The sequence below is a fragment of the Notamacropus eugenii genome, chromosome X (genome assembly GCF_028372415.1).
Source record: "Notamacropus eugenii isolate mMacEug1 chromosome X, mMacEug1.pri_v2, whole genome shotgun sequence".
Lineage (NCBI taxonomy): Eukaryota > Metazoa > Chordata > Mammalia > Diprotodontia > Macropodidae > Notamacropus > Notamacropus eugenii.
Window position 1 is genome coordinate 71,193,424 of NC_092879.1, and position 16,143 is coordinate 71,209,566.

Below are 16,143 nucleotides of genomic sequence, written 5' to 3' on the forward strand. Positions count from 1 at the left end.
GCCTTTCAGTATTTCTCTGTATTCTTCATATTTGCCATTCCTTATGGCCCAATAATATCCCATTGCATTCATGTACCACAGTTTATTTAACCATTTCCTAGTCATGGGGCACATAATTTGTTTCCAGTTTTGTTCTATGATGAATAGTGTTGTGATGAATGTTTTTGTGCAGAAGGATGGTTTCTTTCCCCATGTTGTTAACTTCCTTAGGTTATAAACCCAGGGATGGCGTGGCTGGATCAAAGTATATGAACGCCTTTGTAACTTTCCGTGTATAGTTCCACATCGTTGATACTTATGAGTTGCATGACCCTGAGCAAAAATCACTTCATTTCTTTTTCCCTCAGTTTGTTCATCTGGAAAATGGTGCCAGTGATAACTTACACCATTGAATCTATAGGATTGTTGTGGAGAAAATGCTTAGGAAATCCTAAGTCACTGTATCAATGCTAGTTTTTGTTATTACTTTAAAGGGTGGGTGGTCTCTCCACTGACAGAGGTCACAACCTTTCCATATCTTCATGGATGGTCTCCCTGAGTTACTGTGGCTAGAAAAGGCCACACTCTGTGGCCAACCTGGTGCCAAGTCTCTTTGACCTCAGTCAGATTGGTTCCAGTCACTGATGATGTCAGTAGGCCCACACTTGAGGCCTTTTCACTCGGCGGGGGGAGTTCCTCCCCAGCATGTTCACTGTATAATGACATTGCTTTTAGAGCCCAGGGTCTCCTCTTTGTCAGGAGGAGGCAGGAGAGGAGCATTCTTATTATGGTATGAGAAACCAAGTGCCAAAAGGAATGGTGGTAAGTAGAGTCAGAACCCAGCCTTCTCAAGAGAGGTAAATTTTCAGTTAATTCCTGTGGGAAAGTGAGGGACAGGATTTAATGAAGCAGATGTGAGAGGGGCCTCCTGGTGGGTTAGGAAGCTTCAGGAACTTGTGTCTTCTGGTCTTTTCTCCACACTTGCTGCCTCTGCTTCCTCATTCCCTGTTCAGCCTCTTTCAATTGCCTTTGCTGCTCCAAATTCTCTTGAAATAGCTTTTTAGCGTCTATGTAATTTGACTTAATTGTCAGATTCAATTCCCATTTCCTCGGTTCTAATTTTCTTTCACCTTTCTGTAACACCATTAGCTGCCTTATCCTTCTCAATGATCTCACCTCTTTTAGCACCTAGGATATTGAATCAGTAATATTGGAGTAGGAAAGGACCTTAGTGTTTCTCTAAAGCAAGGGGTGTTTCACTTTCCTTGTGCCCTGGCCCCCTTTTGCAGTCTAGAGAAGCCTAATGTCTCCTTCTTTGAATCATGTTTTTAAATGCATATGATATAATACATAGGATTGGAAAGGAAACCAATTATATTGAAACACAGTTATCAGTACATACATATGTATATACATATATACGTACATATATATACACACACACACACACATATACATATATATATATTTTAAAACCAAGTTCATGGATTCCAGGTTAAGAACTCCAGATCTAGACCAATTTCCTCATTTAGCATAGGAGGAAACTGAAATCCACAGAGAGGTAAAGTGACTTGTCCAAGCTCACACAGCTACTAAGGGATAGAGCCAAGGGTCACAGAATCTCAACGAGCTTTCATCCTGCCTTTGATTAAAGGTCCAAGAACTTGAACTCATTGAGAACATTCAGATACCACCTGAGCATTTCTTCTAATAATATGAGCAAGAGTGACAGCTTGCATGTATAGTACACCTTAAGATTTGTTGTTCAGTTGTTTCAGTCACATCTGACTCTTAGTGACTCCATTTGGGATTTTCTTGGTAAAGATACTAGGGTGGTTTGCCATTTCCTTCTTCAGGTCATTTTACAGATGAGGCAAATGGGGTAAAGTCACTTTCCCAGGGTCCCACAGCTAGTAAGTGTCTGAGGCCAGATTTGAACTCATGAAGATGGATATCCACTGCAGCTCCACCTAAAGGTTTACAGGGTGCCTTACATACATTATCTCAGCTCAGCTCATCGTGAAGACACAACCAAAAGAGGGCAGGAATATCACAAAAATCAAAGAAAGTCCAAGGCTGACCAGCAGGCCCTGTGCATGTGCAAGGATCCCTCTTTTACAGTATATTTACCGAGTGGTCAGCTGGCCTATGACCTCCAATGAATCATTTCTCCTTGTGCTTTTAGAAGTTCATTCTTGAGAACATGCTATCCCCTCCTGGACTGACTTTGCCTACGCAACGGTATTAGAACGTTGGCCCCAAATCTGATTCTTACAGTCTTTACACCACCCACATCCTCCTTCTTCTACCTATTGCTCTCCATTTTCTCGTCCTTTTTTAAACAGGGGTAGGCTAGCAGATGTTCACCAGCTATCTCTCTCAAAGAAAATGTAGGTGCAACATACCTTTACGTTTAATCTGTGGGATCACCATTTTTCTTATCACTTTCTTAAGTCCAAATAATCAACCAAACAATAGATAAGCTCTGACTTGTTGAATTTGTTGATTTCTGAGGTGCTGATGCTCACCCTAAAAATTGAATAGTCTGTTCCTCTGAGGAATTTAACAATTGGTTCTCATGAGTTGATGTTACCCTACTCCAGCACACTGTTGTCTAACCCACTCCGACTCCTTAGCCTCTTTTACTGGTTAATATTTCTTTTTTGATCCCCTAAATGGAAGTTCGCCCCAAAGCATCAGCCCTCTTCTTTTCTGTGGACACTCCTTTTCTGTGATATCCTTCCCACTCCTAAACTGATAAGTCCCTAATCTCTTATGTGTACTTATGTGTGTAAGCACATTTTAGATGTGTCAGCGTCCCCTATCTCTCCTCTTAGCTCCAGTCTCCCATTTCTAATTTCCTGTTAGACGTCTCTGCCTAGATATCCCACTGGCCTGTCGTACTCAACACCTCCCAAATGGAACTCATTGTCTTTACCCCAACACCTGTTCCTTTCACCAATGTTTCTGTTTCCGTTGATGGTATCGCCGCCCTCAAAACTTGGGAGTAGGCCTGAGTTTTCTTTATCCTTGTCCCAACATCCAACTACCTCCAGGCTCAAGCCCATTCCCTCCTCTTACTTATGCTGGTCTCCCTGTTTCAGATCCTCCACCCACATGGATGCAGCCTTCATTGCTTCTCACCTACACTTTTGTAACGATCTCCTTCTAATTGGCTACCCAGACTCTAGTCTCTTCCCCTCTCTGATCCATTCTTCTTATAGCTGCCAAAATCATCTTCTTACTACGTCTCCCTCTTTTAAAAAGTTTTTCAGCAAATCATAGAATGTCATATTAGAGTTGGAGAGTCTCATTCGACTCACTTAATTGAGCCCCCTCATTTTGAAGGCAAGGAAACTGAGGGCCAGAGCTGTTAAGTGACTGACCCAAAGTCAAACAGGCTGTAGACACAGAACTCCTATTTATATTCTCCAACTCTGAATAACCCAAACTTTTCAGTTTCCTATCACTTGTAGGATAAAATGCAAACTTCTTATTCTAGCATTCAAGGCACTGTACAGTCTGGTTCCCACTCTCTTGGGTGGTTTCCATTCCAGGCAAGTAGGACTGCTAGGTGCTCCTTCATCTCATCCCGCTCTCTCCTCCTTCTGGATCTATTTCTGGAGCATCCATACCCTTTCAACCTCCTGGTCTTCTCTTTCATGTTCAGGACCATGCTCTGGTGACATTTCCTCCATGAAACTTTCCCTCATTATTCCCTTCAAATGGAAATGAGCTCACTCTCTTCTCTTTCTCTCTCTGTGTCTGTCTGTCTCTCTTGTCTTTCTCTCTCTGTGTCTCTGTCTCTCTTAATGTCTGTCTTTGTCTCTGTCTCTGTCTGTTCCCTCCTCCCTCTCTCATCTCTTTTTGTCTCTGTTTCTTCTCTTTGATTCTCTCCTGAAATGTTTTCCTAGAGCACTTTGTCTGTACTCCTCACTTTTACCTTGGATCCTCCTTGGATCCTAGTACCCAACATGGCTTCCCATTCTTTGGTGTGTATCTGGAACACTGGGGCCTTGCTCTTTTTCCCCTTCTTAGCCTTGGCACCAAGCACAGTGCCTGACTACACAGAGTAGCCACTTTCTAAGTATTTAAGGAATTGAATTTCAGATTTTTGGCCCCCTTCCTGTACCCAGGTACCCTGGGTGCCTTCAGTATCTCTTTCAGGACAAGGCTGTCCTATCTGGAACACCAGACTTTGGAAACTGAGAGCTGTATTAACGAAGAACAAAATTTAGTGGTTTGCACTTTTTAAAAAAACCCATTTTTTGGCTGTCTGTGTTGAGCATCTAACAATGAAGCAGGTTTCTAAAGTTCATTTCTCTCATTAGTACAGCAATCAGTCACCTGAGTGGAAAGATTTTCACCACTGAAGGTTAACACAAAAATGTACAAATCAAATAAACTCTCCAGTGCAGTACACCTCCAGGCATCATGAACCCAAGCCTGCCTAGACTCTTTTCATTACAAGAATGAAAAAGGAATAACTGAAAAGGATGAGAGCTATTACAGGGGGAATCTTGGAAGCTGCAAAGATCGTAAAAGCCGCAGAGGGGGTTGGCTGACGTGCTGCTTTGGAAGTTGGAGTGTAATAGCACTTGATGCCTTATTTTCTTGGTTCTAAAAATCATAGCTTGATACCCCTAGATATCTAGATATTTACATGGCTGCATTTGCCTCTGGGGGAAGACATGTGTCTTTTACAGGGGCTGAAAAACAGTTGATCCTGGGGCCAGCTGACTTGCCTGCCTGCTGTCCATCAACAGGTCAAGAACACAGGCAGTAACACAAAGTCTCCCGAAGAAGGCCGATAAACTTACATTGGGTATCGGGGGCAGAAAGAGAGCCCGGGGTTCTGAGTTACTGTGCAGATTAAAGATGGGAAGCCAAGTAGCCCTTGGTGTTAGGGCAGGTAGATCGGCTTTTGCATCAGATAAGTGGGCCTCACTTTGGAGAAAGAATACTACTCATTAGCCTTCTATGTGTTTTTATTTCTTTTAGTGCCTATACCATCCTGCAGTGACTTTGAGGCGGTGGTTGCCAAGGCGTTCAAGTCCCCCAAGGATGATCCACTTTGTCTGATAGCAACAGTTCGCCTCAACTTGCCCCAGCTTTTAAAGGTGAGCCATCCCTCCTTGCCAGCTTGGCATGAGGCTCGAAGGCTTTGGTGAGGACCAGTCCATGCAACCCTTTTCCTCTTTCCCTTTTGCGAGTTGTTCAGGCAGGAGGGAGATCAATGGAAGGCTTTGAGGCCTGGTCCTGAGCACTTAAAAGTCTGTTTGGGGCAGAGAAGAAGAATCCGGTGAGATACTTGGGAAACGAAGCTCATAGGATACTTCTGGTACAGGAAGGGAATATTAAGCCCTGCCTGAACTGTGCTCCAGGTCAGGAGGTGCATTGGCAAAATTTCCCCAATGTTTAAAGGTAGTTGAATGATTACAGAGAGGTTTGGCCACTTAGTAGTAATGATGTGACCAGAAAAATAAATCTGGGAAGCACTTAGCCTGGTGCCTGGCACACAGTAGGCATCATATAAATGCTTATTCCCTTCGCTTAATATCGGTTGGCACCTGCTCAGTAACTTCTAATCTTAGCGAGTCACCTAGAGCATTGAGAGGTTCAATGACTTGCCTAGGGTCATGCAGCCAGGCCACGTCAGAGGCAGTAGCTGAACCCAGGTCTTCCTGGCTTCAAGTCTGACTCTGTCCACTATATCATGCTGACTCTCATTATTTAAAAAAAATTAAAAGAACATGTTTGTTGTTATAGTCTTCAAGGCACTTTCACAGATATCCCATGTGATCTGTGAGATTAGCTATGGCTAATCATGTTACAGGTGGGGAAACTGAGGCTCATAGAGGTTTAGATTAGATGCCAAAATTGGGTAGAAGGGAGCTTTCCTCATTAATAGCACAACATGGCAAAAGGCACGATGCCAAATAGGAAGTCAGATTTGATTTGGGTTCCCAGCTATTCAATTGAATGGATGGCCATGCTTGAGTGAGTAACATCCACATTTGGAGATTTTTCAAAGTCTGTACGAATATATTAGGATTCAGAGCTGGAAGGGACCTTGGAGATTGTCTGGCTCTACTTCATTTCACAGAAGAGGAAAGTGGGTCCCCAAGGGAAGGTGACTTGCCCAGTGCCTTTCCCCACTAAGAGGCTTAGCAGCTGCCCCTTGTCTTCACTTCGCTTACTTTCTCAGGACCTCAGTTTCCTTATTTGTAAAATGACAGGCTTAGACTAGTTAACACAAAGGTCATGTCCAACTGGAAATCCTTGCTTATTGACCGACTTACTGGCTGTATGGCTTTGGGCCAGCTATTTAAAGTCCTCCCTGGGCCATAGTTACCTTAGATTAGAATGGAATTAGAATTGAATCTAATTAGAATTAGAATTCCAAGAAAGACCCTTAACTAAAGGCCAGAGCATCCAGTCCCCTCATGTTACAGTTTTTAAGATACAAAAGTGAAGTGATTTGTCCAAGGTCACGCAACTAGCAAATGGCAGAGCTGGGCTCTGAGCCCAGGTTTTCTCCCTTTAGGTCCATGTTATACCTTCCTCCCTCCCTCTCTCCCAAGGGCTGCGCACATGTGAAGGGAAAGGGAAGTGCTTTTTAAACCCCAGAGCACAACATAGATGTAAAATATATTTACGATTAGGATTATAATCTTTGCTTTAATATGCACATCCATATATGCCTACTTTTCTACAGGAAATTTGCCCTGTTGATGAACCTGGTGAAGAATTTACCTCAAGACATAGTCTGGAATGGAAGTTTTTGTTCTTGGATCACAGGTGAGAATTTGGTTTTTTTGATATGAGTGTATTTTGGGAAGCAATGGTCTCTTCTCTTCAAAAAAAAATGTTAATTTTCAAAAGAAATTCTTTCGAAACCAAGACAATGGGAAAAACCGTCGCAACCACTTCCTAACCAGAATCATTGGAATTGGAAGGGATTTTAAAGCCCATCTGATCCAACCTCAAGGAACAAACGAAGGCCCCTAGAGAGGAGAGACGTGTCCAAAGTCACTAGTTAAGAATTGTCTGTCCCTTTTTTGGCAAACGAGATTTATCATTTTCTAACCAAATAAAGTAGGAAAAAAAGAAAGTAAATACAAGTGTCTGAATTGAGTGAAATTCGAGATAAGGGAATACATATTTCACCCAGCAAGGGCTGGCTTACTCTTTATTTGATCTTGATAAAGATAAAGTTGAGGCAATATTAAAAAGAAAGAGAAAGTTGAAAGGACAAGTAAACACTCCGAACATTTTGTGAGTACTTTTAAATGATATTTCAATTTTAATAAATCGAGTTTAACAGAAGGAAAATGAACTCAGTGGTCAGAATCCATCCCATTTAAATTCTCCAAAGCCAAATGTTATCCATTAGGAGAAAGAAAGGTTTCCTAACCAAGGTCTTTGTAAAATTACTTCTTCTCTGAGGACTTCTCTAAGAAATCGCTGTTCTCTCTTGTATTTGTGTATAAAAGCACCGATAGAATAGTTAATGATTTCATAATGAATTGCTTAATGTTCATTAAAAACAAACACCAGGTATTAGGGTTGTTTAATGTGAATCAATCAAGCTCAGGGAAAATATTATTTCTAAGTTAACCCATTTAGCCAAGCAGATCCTCCCAGAATGACATCCTGGTCATCCATTTAACACTGAGGTCACTAAGGTACTACCAGAAGAGTTAGTAAACGATTGTAAATATTACCTTATTGTCTTCTAATTCCGCATCGAATCTTTGTCAAAGTCTTCTACCATAACAGTTTGAAATAATGGAAAGAGTGTTGAACTTGGAGTCAAGAAGACCTGGATTCAAATGCCACCTTGATCATGTACTAGCTGTGTGATCCTGGGCAGGTCACTTGCTCTCTGTGAGCCTCAGTTTCCCCATCTGTAAAATAGGGTTACTGCAGTTATGTGGAGCAGTAGATAGAGCACTGGGTTCAGGAAAATCTGATTTCAAGTACAGCCTCAGATACTTATTAGGTGTGTAACCCTGGGCAAGGCACCTAACCGTCCGTGTGCCTGAGTTTGCTCAGCTGTAAAATGGTACCTGCCTCTCAGGGTTGTTATGAGAATCACATGAGGTAACATTTGTAAAGCACTTGATTTTGCACAGTGCCTGGCACATAGTAGGTGCTACATAAATACTAGCCATCATTGTAATTATTGCTATTATATTCCTCGTAGGGCTGTTAGGAGGCTCAGGTGAGATCACATCTGTAATGCTACCCTATATAAATGTAAGAGGGCTTTGGAGCTTCGGGCCTAGGCCACCTTTGGCAAGCAGCACCTGCTTTGGGGAAAAGCCAACTCTTTGTAGTAACTTAGTAGAAATGCAGTCTCCTCTCCACTTGCATAGCCACCAGCTCCCTCACATGGACTGTTGCAATGGCTCTGCCTCTCTGTTCTTCCCCTTCCAGCCCAGGATTTTGGTAAAGATGACCCCCAGTGCTGGCATGGAATCTGGCTCTTTGAGGAGGAGGTCTATGGACTCTATCTCAGAGTTAGGTTTTTAAATACCTAACGTAAGATATAGAGGATTGTGTTTATCAAAATATATTTTCCATCCAACTTCTTAACTCCCCTGAAAACTAACCACAGACTGTCTACGGACCCTCGGTTAGTTAAGAGCATTCTTGCTCCAGACCATCTTTAACCCAGCTACCCAAATTATCTTTCTAAGGCACATGTTTGATTGGTCACTTGCCTGTTCAAAAACTTTCAGGGGCCCCCATTGCCTATAGGATCAAATGCAGATTCCTTCACCTGACATTCAAGGCTCTACACTATCAGGGTCCATACCTACATTTCTAGCCTTAACTTCCCATGACATTCCCATATACATCATCTACATCTTAACCAAACGGAACTTGATTGTCATTCTCCTATCTCATCATGCCCCCCTCCAGCCCTTCTGCCTTTGTGCAGCCCCCCCCATGTTTCCCTAGTCCTTAAGGCCCAACTCAGGTGTTACCTCTTCCATGAAGTCTTCCTAGATTTCTTCAGCCCAAAGTGATGGCTGCCTCTACCAGTTCCTCAGGGCACTCTTACCTGCTCTCTGGATTTCCCCTATGATCACTGCTGCCAGTTACCTGTGCACTTGGCTCATTGCTACCCACCCCAGCATTATTCATGGTCTTCTTCCTTCCCTTTATTTGTATACTGAGTGTGGCTTTGGGTTGTTTTCTCTTTCTTTCTGTTTATATAGACTTCTCCAGCAGTTCCTGCATTTTATTCTCCATTTTGGAATTTTACCAGTAATGACTTGTTCTGTATTAAATTACATTCCCCTTGTCAGCTTTCATTGGAAAAATTTGGGTAGAATTATCCATTCCTAACATAAGGAATTGCTTCTAGTTATAGTATTTGAATGATCTGTTTTATGAAAAACATTTGAGGCAACATGGTTTGTTGGAGGAAGAGATGGGCTCGGAGGGGGGCACTTGATCTCTCTCTGGTCTTTGGTTTGCCCCTCTGTGAAACAGGGACCATCCTTCCTTCACCATTCCATCCCACAAGATGGCTATGAGGAAAGTGCATCACAGAGGGTAAAAGTGTAGGTTTGTGAGCTAGGATGCTGCCGAAGGAGATGCTATCTCTGTCATAGCTTTTCTTGAGAGAGCATGACATTAACAGTAATAACTTTGAGGAAGAAAAGGTGATGTGATTGTATCATATTAGATTTCAGTCATCCCCTCTGATGGACCACATTCATCCAGAGAAGACAATGTCCTCTGGGAAAGATCCTAGGATCTCAGATCCAGAAGGGACCCCTGGGATATTTAGTCCATCCTATATTCCAGCTGAAATCCCTTCTATCCCATTCCTTTATAGGTCCAGCCACTGCTGGGAAACTCACTGCCTATCCTAGGAGACAGTTCCACTTTTGTATTTCTCGAGCTTTTTGAAAGTTCTTCCTCATATTGAAGTTGAAATCTGCCTCACTGTAACTTATGATTATAGATTCAGAGCTGGAAGGGTGGGGGGGACCTTTGAGGTCATCTAGTCCCATCCCTGCCTTTTAGAGCCGAGGAAACTGAGATCCGAAGGGTAGAAGTGATTTGTCTGAGGTCACACAAGGAAGAAAGGGCAGAGCCAGTATTGGAACACACGTCCTCAGATTCCCAATCTAAAGCTCTACTTCACTTGGCCCATGGTTCTTAGTTTTTCTCCTTTGGGCACATGAAGAGAAGTCCATCAATTTCCCTAAACTCATGCATTTGGTTCTGACTAAAATAATACAGAGATATCAGAAAAGCAAAGTCCAAATGAATTCCCTGATATGCATCATTGGCAATCCTTTTCAAGGTCTCTGTTTGCCATTAGCTCAGTTTGGTCTTTGCTCTGGACACGTACCCTTCATATAGACCCTAAGGTTAGCCAAGTCAGACCAAGGAATCTGCTCCCTGATTTGTGTAACCGGACTTGGATTAGTCTCTCTTCCATGCTTGCTGTGTGTTCACAGGACTGACAGCCAACTAGCTAGCCCTTGGGGCCATCTTCAGTTATGATGAAAACACTTTGATTAGTTGAAAATGCATCAGATCAGTGGGTGTTTCTATGAAATGTGAAATTTGATCAGAAAATAGTACTTGTTTAAAAAAATGAACAACCAGGGAAAAATTATCTTCAAGAGGCTGCGTTCAAAGGTTTGCATTAAGACCCCTCTGAAAATGAATATTGAAGTGACTGAGGCTGAGTATTAGGAGATAATGAGAGGCTAATAAATGTCCTGGTTTCCAGAAATCTGGGCCAGAAGGAAAACAAGTCATGGTGGGGCACCAGTTCAATTTGAGAAGCATCTGTTGTATATGGGATACCCTCTTAGGCCCTATGGTCAGTCATCACTATGGGCCAGGCACTGTGCTGAACTAGGGCCAGGGGGCATACAAAGAAAGTCCAAAATAGGCCATGTGTCCAAGGAGCTTGCATTCTCCTGGGGGAGACAGATGGCAATTTCATTTGAGAATGGAGAGAACACTAAAACTAGATGTGGGATGGGGGCAAGCAGTCAGGAAAGGGTTCCTATTGGAAGTGCCCTCTGAGCAGAGCCTGGAAGGGAAACCAAGATGAGAAGGGAGAGCATTTTACACCTGAGGCACAGCCCGTGCAAAGGCATGGAGGTGGGAGATGGAATATCGTGTTCAGGGGATAGCTGACAAATTAGATCCATACCAAGGAAGGTAAACCTCTTTTGTAGCAGGTTTCCCTAGTTAGAGGTTTAATATTTTATGTAATCCTATGGGGGCAGCCAGGTGGCAGACTGGGCCTGCTGTCAGGAAAACCAGAGTTCAAATTCAGTCTTATATACTTACTAGCTGTGTGACCCTGGGCAAGTCACTTCACCCCTGTCTGCCTCAGTTTCCTCATCTGTAAAATGGAGATGATAACAACATCTGCCTCCCAGGGTTGTTGTGAGGCCAAAATGAGATAATAATTGTAAAGCACTTAGCACAGTGCCTGGCATACAGTAGGCATTATAGAAATGTTAGCTGTTCTTCTAATTATTGTCTTTCATTTTTCATCCTGGCCACACACATGTTGTTTCCAAAAGCCGGTGAACACTTCAGCTCTCTTTGAGCAAATAATTTTTTTTTCTTTTTCTGGAATCCCTTTTCATCCTAAAATGCTTTATGAATGGTGCCCAGCTAATACCACAGCTTTGGAAGGAGCTAGTGGTGATTGCTTGCTGTCTTGGGGAAAGGAGGGAGGGAGAAAAGTTTAGAACTCAGTTATACAAAAGTGAATGTTGAATCTTTACATGTAATTAAAAATATAAAATAACTATTAAGAGTGAGCGACAAAGATTTATTGGTATCAGTAATACAGCCAAATCAATTAGGGAGCAGCATTCCAGAGATTTCGTTCTAGTGGAAAGCACCCTGGCTTTGGACCCAGGGGACCCAGCTGTGCTGCTTATTACTGCTTGGATGATCTTGGACAAGTCCCTTTCCCTCACTGTGCCTTGATTTCCTCATTTGTAAAGTGAGAAGTTGGACCAGCTGGCATCTGAAGTCTTTGTTAGCCTCAGAGCCTCCTTTTTTTTTGTGGAAAGTGCCTTGGACCCAGAAATAATGTCCTAGGCTTCATGCTGACTGCTGTCTATATGTTCTTGTCCTGGGAAAAGTCATTTGCTCCTTCAGTGTTTCTGGATGCCTATTGTGCACCCTGCGTAGGCCTTTAAAACTTTGAAATGTGACTGGCTTTCAGGAGCATCAGGGCAGTCAGTGTCATTTGCTTGATTGGATCTTTTGGTTTCCGTTTTCTGAGCAGCCTTTAAAGTCCTCCTAACCTGCCCAGGTGGGATGTTGCACGTGATAATCACAGACTCTACCTTGAGTCCCATGATACTAAAACTGTGGCAGTTACTCCAGGTTCAGTTTTTTAGACACCAAGAGAGGGAAATGTTTTTTCTCAAGGTCAGAAATTGAAACATTAGTGGACCTGTGTGGGAGGCAGGAAATGTGGATCAGATAAGGGAAAAGGACATTATCATATATGAGTCAGCAAGGTGACACGGTACATGAAGTGCCTGGCCTGGAGTCAGGAAGACCTCAGTTCAGATTGGTCCAGAGACTCACTAGCTGTGTGACCCTGAGCAAGTCATTTAACTTGCTCTGTTTTACCTTGATCCACTGGAGAAAGAAATGGCAAACCAAACCCCAATGGACCAACTAAATGCCTAATCAGTGGTAACACTGTAGTAAGGGAGCATGTCTTGATCTCCTATATATGTGTATAATAGACATTAAAATGTCCCCAACTTGATGATGATTAAAGATGATTGATGATGATGGTCTTAATAACACCTAGCACTTTTTTTTTAGCACTTTAAGGTTTGCTAAGTGCATTTGAGCCCACAGTAACCTTGGAGGAGGGTAGGTGTTATTAATATCTCCATTTTGCAGATGAGGTAACTTTAGACAAACAGCGATGAAGTGACTTGTCCTGGGTCCTACAGCCAATAAGTGTCTGAGGCCAGATTTGAACTCAGGTTTTCCAAACTCCAGGCCAGGCGCACTGAGCATTTCCCTATCCGGCTACCTCTCACATGTTAACATTCTACTCTATAACTGGATGTGTGGACAGAAATGACGTAAGCTCACACTGAGACTTCTGACACGTTTGACCCAGAAGTCATCTTGGTTCCACCTCCTGATTTAACAGATGAGGAAACTGAGGGGTTTTGTATCAGAGGCCTCTTTCCCCGCCTCTAGCTCTCTTTCCATCTCATAGCCCTGTGGTCGGTCCTCTTCTTATTCTTTCAAGTGCAGTCACATGGCTGATTCTCCACGCTCTCAGGATTATAAAGTCAGAAGTCACACATGTGAATCAGTCTCCTTATTTCCTAGTCATTTGAGTTTGCTCAGGCAAAGATTAACTTGAGAATATGAACAGATTTTTCCTCTTTTTTCACATATACAGCGACTCCGCTGGTCTGTTCCTTTAAAATATATGCTATTTCCCCTGCTAAAACATAAGCCTCCAGAGGGCAGGCTGTTTCCTTTTTGTCCTGGTGTACAGCAGGTACTTCCTAGGGAGGTTTCTTTTAAAAGGGTCACTTGTTACTGACTTGAATCAACAAGGCATAAAGATGGGAAACTTGGCCTACTTGGGCCAATCTTGTTCTCAAGAAGGATTTGAGTCCACTCTATTCAGAAATAAGTGCATTTTCCTGTGTGTTTTCTTAATTTAAGAGTAAGTTTTTAAGTTTCTAAGGGTATGTTTTTAAGTTTTAAGTGTGGAGGCAACAATTTTGACAAAACTCTGACTGATGGAGTTCAGGTCACAAACTTAGATCGCAGGTCATCCAATGCTGGACGAAAAAGTGATAGTATAAGATTTGATATGATACTGGATGCTTTTTAAAAATAACTTGTGAATAACTCTCAGAGTTGGGTCTTAAATGAATGAAACAGCATTTATTAAGTGCTGACTATGTGGCAAGCCCTGTACTGTACGAGTAGAAAGATTGAGATAGTCTCTGGCCTTGAGAAGCTCTCAGTTATAACTGAGAAAGACAACGTATAAAAAAAGTTCAGCTGTACATACAACAAAAAGGCCCAGGTGTGCCAAGGAGTCTTAGGCTAAAGGGAACCCCAAATACTGGCTGTTTCTTGATGTCAGGAAACCACCATCTGCAAAAGAAGACCTGATAATGAAATGGGGTTACAGATTCACATTTTGATGGTTACAACCCAGACTCAGTTCAGAACTTTGTTTTTCCTCCAGGTATGTTTTGACACGAAATGTTGATTTCAGTGTCTCCTTGCTTTTAATGAATGAGTTTCTTCCTGGGTGATTGAGATTGGTCACAAATACATGTTGGGCTATTGTGTAATCTGGAAATTTGTTCTGCATAATGAATGTCTTCAGTGTTAGCTGCTTCCTCAGGCAGTAGGCCAAACATGTTCAAGTAGTGACTCACCTTCCAGTTGAATTCAATCTCCACATATTAAGCAGGAGTAAAGCATGCAACACCAACCTTCTTCTGAAGGAACCATTTGGAAGAGGCCAGTGCCTGTGATGGGCGTTGGGGGAAGGGTGAAGCTTGAAATGTTTATCTTGGATCGGCCAATAAGAGACTGAGATTTCATAGCCACCTAAGTTAGATCGACTCATTTTCTTTCTCTTTGGTCCCAGGGCCCCACCCATCATAGGCTACCTACCTTTTGAGGTGCTGGGAACATCCGGCTATGACTATTACCACACCGATGACTTGGAGCCTCTCACAAGATGCCATGAACAATGTAAGTTTCCACCTTTCGAGTCTCCAAAGGAAATACTAATGAGTGCCCTTAGGTTCTTCTTTCCTTGTGTGATGTCTTTGTGAAACTCTTTAGTAGTGCTAAAAATGAAAGCACTGAACTAGCCTTTGCTGAATCATTTGTTCAGAATTACTGTTAAATGTTATGGTATGTTTAGTGAGTGAGATGGTACTTTAGGGAGGGGCTAGTTTGGTTTTCTCCAAATTTTTTTAATTGATTGATTGATGGTTTTCTGATACTCTATGTTGCTTATAGAATAGTCATGTCCTAATTACCAGCACACATGCACACACACATACACACACACACACACACACACACACACACACACACACACACACACACACACACACACCCTCCACGTAGACTTATCTCGTAACAAAGAAAAAAATGATCTGAAACAAACCAACATCTTGACCACGTCTGGTGACATATGCAACAATCTACCATTTTGTAGTCTGTCACCTCTGTTACTTAAGGAAGAAGCTATGTGAGAAAGGAAATGGAAACGAAATGATTCATTTTTTAATTTTCCATTTCTTTCTGGGTTCCCCCCACGAACCCCCAGCTTACATGGCTTCCCTTCTAAAGCTACCTTCTGTCTCTTCTGTATTTATCTTGCATATAACAACGTTTGTACACGTCTCTACCATTAGAAAATGAGCTTCTTGTCGCAGGGACTGTTATTGTTTTTGGTTTTTTTGGTATTTCCAGGGTTTAGTGTAGAGCCTGGAACATAGTAAGTGCCAATGAATACCTGTTGATTGATTCCCTTGGTCACCATCTTCAGTTTGTGCGTCAGCGGCTTTTTGATATTTCTTTACAGTTCCGTGCTTGGGGGTTTGGAGGATTTCTTCACATTTGTTTTTGTCTAGGAAAAGGTGGTGAGATCCCCATGGCGGAAAGGTGTGCCACACTACTGGAAATAGAGTCCCCAAAGGATCTGAATATCTCTCCTACTTCAGCTGATGCAGCCATGTGATAAGATTCACTTGCCTGTCAGATAATGAGAAAAGGGACCGTAGAATCAAAATCATTTAAACTCGACATTTTCTCTTTTGTCAATGTTTACAGTATAATATGTAACATCCTTTGCACTGCTCTTTGTATTGCAGATTCAGTTACACAAATGTCAGCCAGGGCTCCTGGAAGATAGATTTGAAAAGCAATCAGAATATATCCTCACAGCTGGAGGCGTGATGGGGGGAGGGGACAGGAGAGGAGTAGGTTGTCCTTCCTACCACTGGTTCTGGTGGCTTGATAAATGTATCCCTCCATTTTAGCAGCCCCAAAGCACCCTAGATCTTCCTCTTGGGGCCAGGATGTGATAGTGCTTTAGAGGGTACCCCGAGAGTGGAGCAGTCACGGTGGGGA

At 42.5% G+C, this 16,143-nt stretch overlaps 1 protein-coding gene across 1 annotated transcript in view; it reads left to right on the forward strand.

Annotated features, from left to right (window-relative positions):
- LOC140516449 (neuronal PAS domain-containing protein 2-like) overlaps window positions 1-16,143 on the forward strand; it is a 79,314-nt gene that overhangs the window by 32,513 nt on the left and 30,658 nt on the right. The window contains exons 9-11 of the mRNA XM_072627431.1: window positions 4,981-5,099; window positions 6,698-6,780; window positions 14,645-14,751. Coding sequence (XP_072483532.1) covers window positions 4,981-5,099; window positions 6,698-6,780; window positions 14,645-14,751 — 309 coding nt within the window. The remainder of the gene's footprint in view (window positions 1-4,980; window positions 5,100-6,697; window positions 6,781-14,644; window positions 14,752-16,143) is intronic.